The 6,096-nt window shown below is 49.1% G+C and overlaps 1 protein-coding gene across 1 annotated transcript in view; it reads left to right on the top strand.

Annotated features, from left to right (window-relative positions):
• Window positions 1-1,715, top strand: part of RNF216 (ring finger protein 216) — a 54,550-nt gene extending 52,835 nt beyond the window's left edge. Inside the window, exon 14 of the mRNA XM_009584198.1 lies at window positions 1,469-1,715. Within this exon, the coding sequence (XP_009582493.1) occupies window positions 1,469-1,715 (247 nt within the window). The remainder of the gene's footprint in view (window positions 1-1,468) is intronic.
• The last annotated feature ends 4,381 nt before the right edge of the window (window positions 1,716-6,096 follow it).

Raw genomic sequence — 6,096 nt, forward strand, 5'->3', positions numbered from 1 at the left:
TTCTGTGGATAGATGAGTCTTACTGCCTGATACAATAAAAGCTTCCTTTTGAAGCCCTGCGTAAGGAAAGGGAAGCACAGCTGGAGTTCAGGCCAAACTTCCTGCCTCGCTCAAAGTTTCCAAAAAAAAAATCTGCATCAGCAGCATCCTGTTGAGCAGCGGAGGGAAGAGCAGCTGCAGCTCACAGGAAAGTCAGCCTCAAGTTGGTTTTTTGTCGTCTCTATTCTTAGCGTATCTCCAAATGCTTGCGTGCAGGTCATGCCAGGTATAACTGCGTGGGAGCTTTGTGTGGCTGCAAGGCAGCCGAAGTTCCATTCCCTGCTCCTCCGGTTGTGCTGACGGAGCTGTTTGTGGGGCTGTGCTGTAGCCTGGTTTGCTGCTGTGATCCTCCTCCCTGTCATCTCCCAAACATATGTTGACTTTGCAGGTCCACTAAAGCAGTTGGGTGGAGGTGCCTGGCTAAGGAAGATCGTTCCCCACTGTCAGGTCAGCACAGCCAGAGAACTGTGCTTCCCTCAATGAAAACACAGTCTCTTTACTCTTCTGTCATCAGATTTCACTTCTAGGTTGTGAATTAAATTGTAACATGATCTCCAGCGGTCAGAAAATTGGCCCTTAGGATGATAACTTATATTCTTAAGTCTTTTAATTAAATGACCGAGGCTTTCCTCCATTTCTGTGCCAAAATAGCATTGCCATGGGCTGAGCTTTTGCGCAGGGGCTGCCAGAATGTCTCTTGGGGACAGGGACTGTGCTTTGTCCTGGATTCCCATTTGTGCTCCATTAGAGTAAAACCCGTCTCTTGAACCTAAAGCAATAACTTCTGGAAAAATGTATGTAGGGAATCTTAAGAGAAGGGGGAAAGCCCAGTCTCTGTGGGGAAAGATGTGATTATTTTTCAGTTACTGATTTAAATTTAACAAAAACCAAATAGATCTGGAGCGTAGCAGCCAGGGTTGGGGGCGGGGGGGGAGGGAAATGGTTGTAGCAACTTTGTAGCCGGAGCAACAGGCAAACATAAAACTAGCTCGCCGATGACAGCCAAGGGTTTGCTTTTCCTGAACTTTATCTCCCAGGCTGTATTTCTCCGCAGCCAAGTCAAGCATCCACGTGCCCTTTGGCCCTTCGACTTACGGCTTAAATTCCTCCCAAGCCAGAGCCTGGCGCTGCGGCGTTTTGGCTCGCATGGAAACCCGGATCGGGTCTGCAGAATGCAGCCAGTGATTGACTTTCTTTCACTTAATTTGTTCTTGAGTTGTCATGGGTTGGCTCCAAGTGGAGCTGAGCCCAGACCTCCTTGGAACAGCGGTGGACCATGGGGATGGCGTAGGAGGAAAGAGGAGGGGGAGAGGTGCGCTGGGGAAAGGGGGGTTAAAGCATTGCTGGGATAGCGTAACAGTAATTTTACCGCAGGCTGGTGGCTGCAAACACCCCTTCTCTAATTCTTCTCCCTCCTCTTGCGTTGCAGAGAAGAGAAAATGACAGCTGCCCGAATTAGAAAATGCCACAAGTGTGGGGCTGGTCTAATTAAATCGGAGGGTTGCAACCGCATGTCCTGCCGTTGCGGTGCTCAGATGTGCTACCTCTGCCGGGTTGCCATTAACGGGTACGACCACTTCTGCCAACACCCCCGGTCGCCCGGGGCTCCCTGCCAGGACTGTGCAAAGTGCTCTCTCTGGACAGATCCCACAGTAAGTAACGAAGGACTTTTGTGAATGATTCGCACCCTGATTTCAATTACCGTTCCATGCCAGCGCGTTGAAATACATGCCTTCCACCAGAGGAAAATGTCTGTTTTTAGACAGCACAACTTTTTTCCTTTCCCAAGGCAGCTAAAAAACACACTGGAAGCCAACATCAGCACAGAGTCACATCTGACCGCAACTTGGAAGGAACTGGTGTTGCTTTAGGGAAAAACAGCTCCTGTTAGACGAGGGCTTTGGTTGGAAGTGCTCTGAATGTTGTTCTGGGGAGTGGGCCTTGTGGAAGGAGCTGGTGGGGAGCGTGTGCTGGCACCAGGCACGGTAGCCAGCACTGGGATGACTGGAACTCGTTCCTAGTTTTGCAGCTGAGTTGCAGTTTGGTACGGCTTTGTGTCTGGAGGTGAGGGGAGTCACGTCTTTTTGGTGCCCAGATCATCTGCTCGCTCTGCGAGTCCCTTCGCAGGGATAGAGAAAACTGCCTGCAAGCCAACGGTCTGAAGTTACAGTTGGGTCCGTTCTCATGGCTGTTATCAACAGCTGCAAAGGGAGAACTGAAGCTTGGACTGAGCTGTAGGGAAGCTGTAGTAACTTAATATGCCTTGTAGCTGTGACATGGTGTATTCCAAGCATGGGAAAACGTAGTGCAGCATCTCTGTAAATCGAGGTCTTCAATACCAGAAATGCGGAAGGGGTGTAGGAAGGAGCAGGAGTTGCATTCCCTGATTTCAGCAAAGCAGTAGAGCAATGTGAATGTGGATCTGCCCTCCCAGGGCTTATCTGAGCTTTGTTTGTCCCAACGCTTCTTTGTCTCGGGCTGCTGCAGCTTGCCAAAGACTGCTACCAGCCCCTCTTTCTGCAGGGGATGTGCGCAATCCTGCGCCTGCACGGAGCGAAGGAAAAGCCACTCTAAATCTCTCCGTTCTACCTGCAGGCTCTTGGGGTCTCCCAGCGGGGTCCCAACGGGTGTAAACTTCCTAGTCCTCTGCTTGCCTGCCTTTATTCCCTGCATTATCCTATCAATGCGAGGTGTTAAACTGAACAGACACCTCCTCCTAGGCACCCCTATAGCATTTCCGACACCTGGTTATGCGCTCCCTGGATTCCTGTCCCGCTCCTCCCCGGTTTCCACCAGGATGCGATGCAGGGTTCGGCAGCGCTAGTGTCCTTTGTTCCCATCGGGCTGCTGATTGTGCTGGGTGATGGCATTTGTTCAGAGCCAGAGAAAACATGAGGCCTCTCAAAAAGCTCGTACTGTACTTTAAAATAAATAAATAAATAAGCAGCACAAAGAGGGCACTGTCACCAGGCACTTTCCAGCTCTTTAATTAACCAATGTTATGGCAAAGAAAAATTTCCCACCGTCAGCAAAGAGCTGGCACTGCCTGCTCTTTTTTTTTTTTTTTTTTCCTTTTTGGATGACGGAGCACTGGTGGGCTGGGGAGGTGAAGTTGGGTGATTGTCCTCGCTGCTGTGCAAAGAATAACGTGAAACTCAACTGTTGGCTTCTAAGACTGAAATGACGGTGTGCATTGTCCCCCTTCGTAAGGGGCTTACCCAGCGTAAGACGCTAACCCAGTCCCACCTGGGTGATCTGCCCTCTTGTATGGGACGTAAACAGGAGTTAATGTGGTAGGTATGAAGAGGGGGAGCGAATTTGAATCTTGATATGGGGATACGAAAGAGCAAAAGGCCATTGTATTGGTAGTGTCTTGTTCTTTGTCAGGGACGATGTCCATCCAAGGGATTACCCCATCCCAGCTCTGCCAGTTGCTGCATTGGCATCTTCTTGTGCCTTTCTCAACTCCTCCGTTTCCTCTTTTGGCTCAATTTCTTTTATTCTGTTGAAGTCAGTAGACGGCTGGTGCTGCGCGTACGGGAAGAGAATATCTGTTATGGGCTTGTGCGTGTTTGCAGCCATGTTCTGCGTGTGTGCCAGCACCGAGAAGACAAGACCAGGTCATCTTGTCACCTGTGGAATTAGGAGCCTGTCGCTTAGGAGCTGGCACTCCTCTCCCTGGATTAGGCACACGTGTGGCACCAAAGCTTGGCTTATAAAGGGTGACAGGGTGTTTTTGTTCTGATTTCTGATGCATTCATGTACAGCCTCAACTAGAACAATCTTCACAGCAGACCAGTGGTACGGTCATAGTACTATGGTCTTGTCCATTTGCGTTTCACGGTTGTAGACTCCAGCTTTCTGTCAGACCTGGATGATTTAATACCTTTGTGAAGGATCTGTTTCGGGTCTCACTCCTCATTATTTACAGCAAAATTCAGGTTTCTTTAAAATAGGGAACCTTTGTTCTTTTCCAAATGTTTAACGTTTTCCGAGTCTGAAATGATTCTTGTGAAAGTGTAAGTAAACCTATTCATTAGCTTGGGTTAAAAACAAATTAAAGACAGTCCTATAGGAACTGCAGCATCTGTTAGTCTTTGTCTCAAATGATCTTGAGAGAGTAAAGCAGACGCTTCAAAATTCCCCATAATAAAAGGTTAGTTAAAATCTTGTCCCTATGCTGTAATCAGACTTGAGTCTAATTTAAAAGTCTTGGTGCAATATTTGCTGGCTCAGAGACAAGCTGCAATCGGGCTGTGGTCAGCAGCTTCCAGGGTAGCAGGCAGTAATCGCTAAATCACTGCATTTCTTCTCGAGCTAATTGGTGCCCTGCACCCCCGTAGGATAGGAACACGGGCCAGGAGCTCTTGTCAGTAAGCTGCTTGGCCAAAAGTCCTGGCGTGCCTATTCTGCAGCCCGTGCTAGCTTTGGCTCGGCTCGCTGAGACGTTGCTGGCTGCAGGAGGGGCTGATGCAATACTGCCAGAGACAAAGCTCGGGACGGAGCAGTGAGAATTGGCTCTGCAAACAGCAGGCTCTGGGACTCGGAGGCTGTGTTTTCCCCGATTTCTAAATATCTGTAGCAAACCTGAGGCTGATGTGTGCATTTTAGCTGGTTTGTACAAATTCCGTGATGCAATTTGACTAATGCATTCTGACTGTTTTGGTAAACCAGGTTCTGCTCTCGTATGTACTCGTCTTTGGACTATCAATAATATTGCATAGCAGCTTTTTTGGCTTTAAAGTTTAAGATGTTTTCAGTAAACTCTTAAAACACTCCCAAAGGCCTATCATTAAAGTTCAAAGCAGAAGACTAATCATTATAAGGTGTTTGCAATTATCCCTCCTTCTAGCGTTATAAAAAGAAGATGTTGAACGAAGACTGTGTAAAACTTCAAATGCGTTAAGGAAATGCATGAAGTACACAGCACTGCCTGTAGGATTCGGAGGGAGGGAAGCACCCCTAAATTCAGGGTGGTGGTGTTTTTTTTTAACGTGCTATAAAACGCCTTAATCATAAGCAGACGGTTAATCCGCGGTCTTCATAGAAAGCCGTCAATATGGAATGCCTCTTGCTAAAATAACTCTGCATTTCTGAAACGCCAGCGTGTGCTTCGTCCCCGTCCTGGCCCCCCTTTTCCTGCAGCACTGCGGATGCCCTGTTCCAGTTACAACACAGCCTGCTTTTATCCCCTGCTTCCTGCTGCATGGAGGAACACGCCGGGGACAGCCGATGCCTGTTCTTGCTCAGGCTCTCCGCAGCTGATCTGGGAATGATTTGAAACAAAACCCCTTAGTCCTTTGGAAGCCTCCGTCGTGAAAAATCATTTCAAGTTTATTAGTAACGGCTGCGGCCACACGTACGTGGAAAAAGAAAGCAGTAAAAAGCCAGAAGAGGGGAGGCAGTGGTGGCGAAGGAACTTTCTAAAGACAGGGGAGGGGTTGTGCAGCCCAGAAATAGTTACCAGGTCTCTTGTTTTCCCTCTTTCAGGAGGCGGGCAGCCGCTTTCCTGTGACATTTAATAATTAAAGATAACGAGAAGAGCAATAGATAAAAGCAGAGCTTTCAAAAGCTTCATCGGTGGCACTGTTGTTCTGGGAAGAGGAGGTTTTATTTGGGGGGAGGTTGTCTCTGTGTGTGACTTGCGGAGCTTTTCTCTCCTTTGCTGCTGTATTTTCTTGTTCCCGCTGGACCGTTTGTTTCTCCGGCGGCTCTTTCTGCGTGCGTGCAGGGTCCTGCACGGATGCTGGACGCGGCTTCTGTGTACCAGCATTGTTGAAACGGGCCTCCCTGCCATGAGAAGGTGCCTCGCTTAGCAACCCAGCCCAGCTCCTGAGCTAATCCATCCACAGACCCCAGCCATCCTTTCTGCTGTGATTGCCAGGTCCCTCGTTTAGCAACCCAGCCCCTGAGCTAATCCATCCACAGACCCCAGCCATCCTTTCTGCTGTGATTGCCGTGCTCGCCGCATTCCCTGGATTCAATGGGAGAGGGCTGAAAGGAGAAGCCTCCTCCGGGCTTGAGATCCTCTTGCAGGTGGGGAAGGCAAGGGCAGGC

This window comes from Fulmarus glacialis, unplaced genomic scaffold (genome assembly GCF_000690835.1).
Source record: "Fulmarus glacialis isolate BGI_N327 unplaced genomic scaffold, ASM69083v1 scaffold17168, whole genome shotgun sequence".
In the NCBI taxonomy this organism is placed as follows: domain Eukaryota; kingdom Metazoa; phylum Chordata; class Aves; order Procellariiformes; family Procellariidae; genus Fulmarus; species Fulmarus glacialis.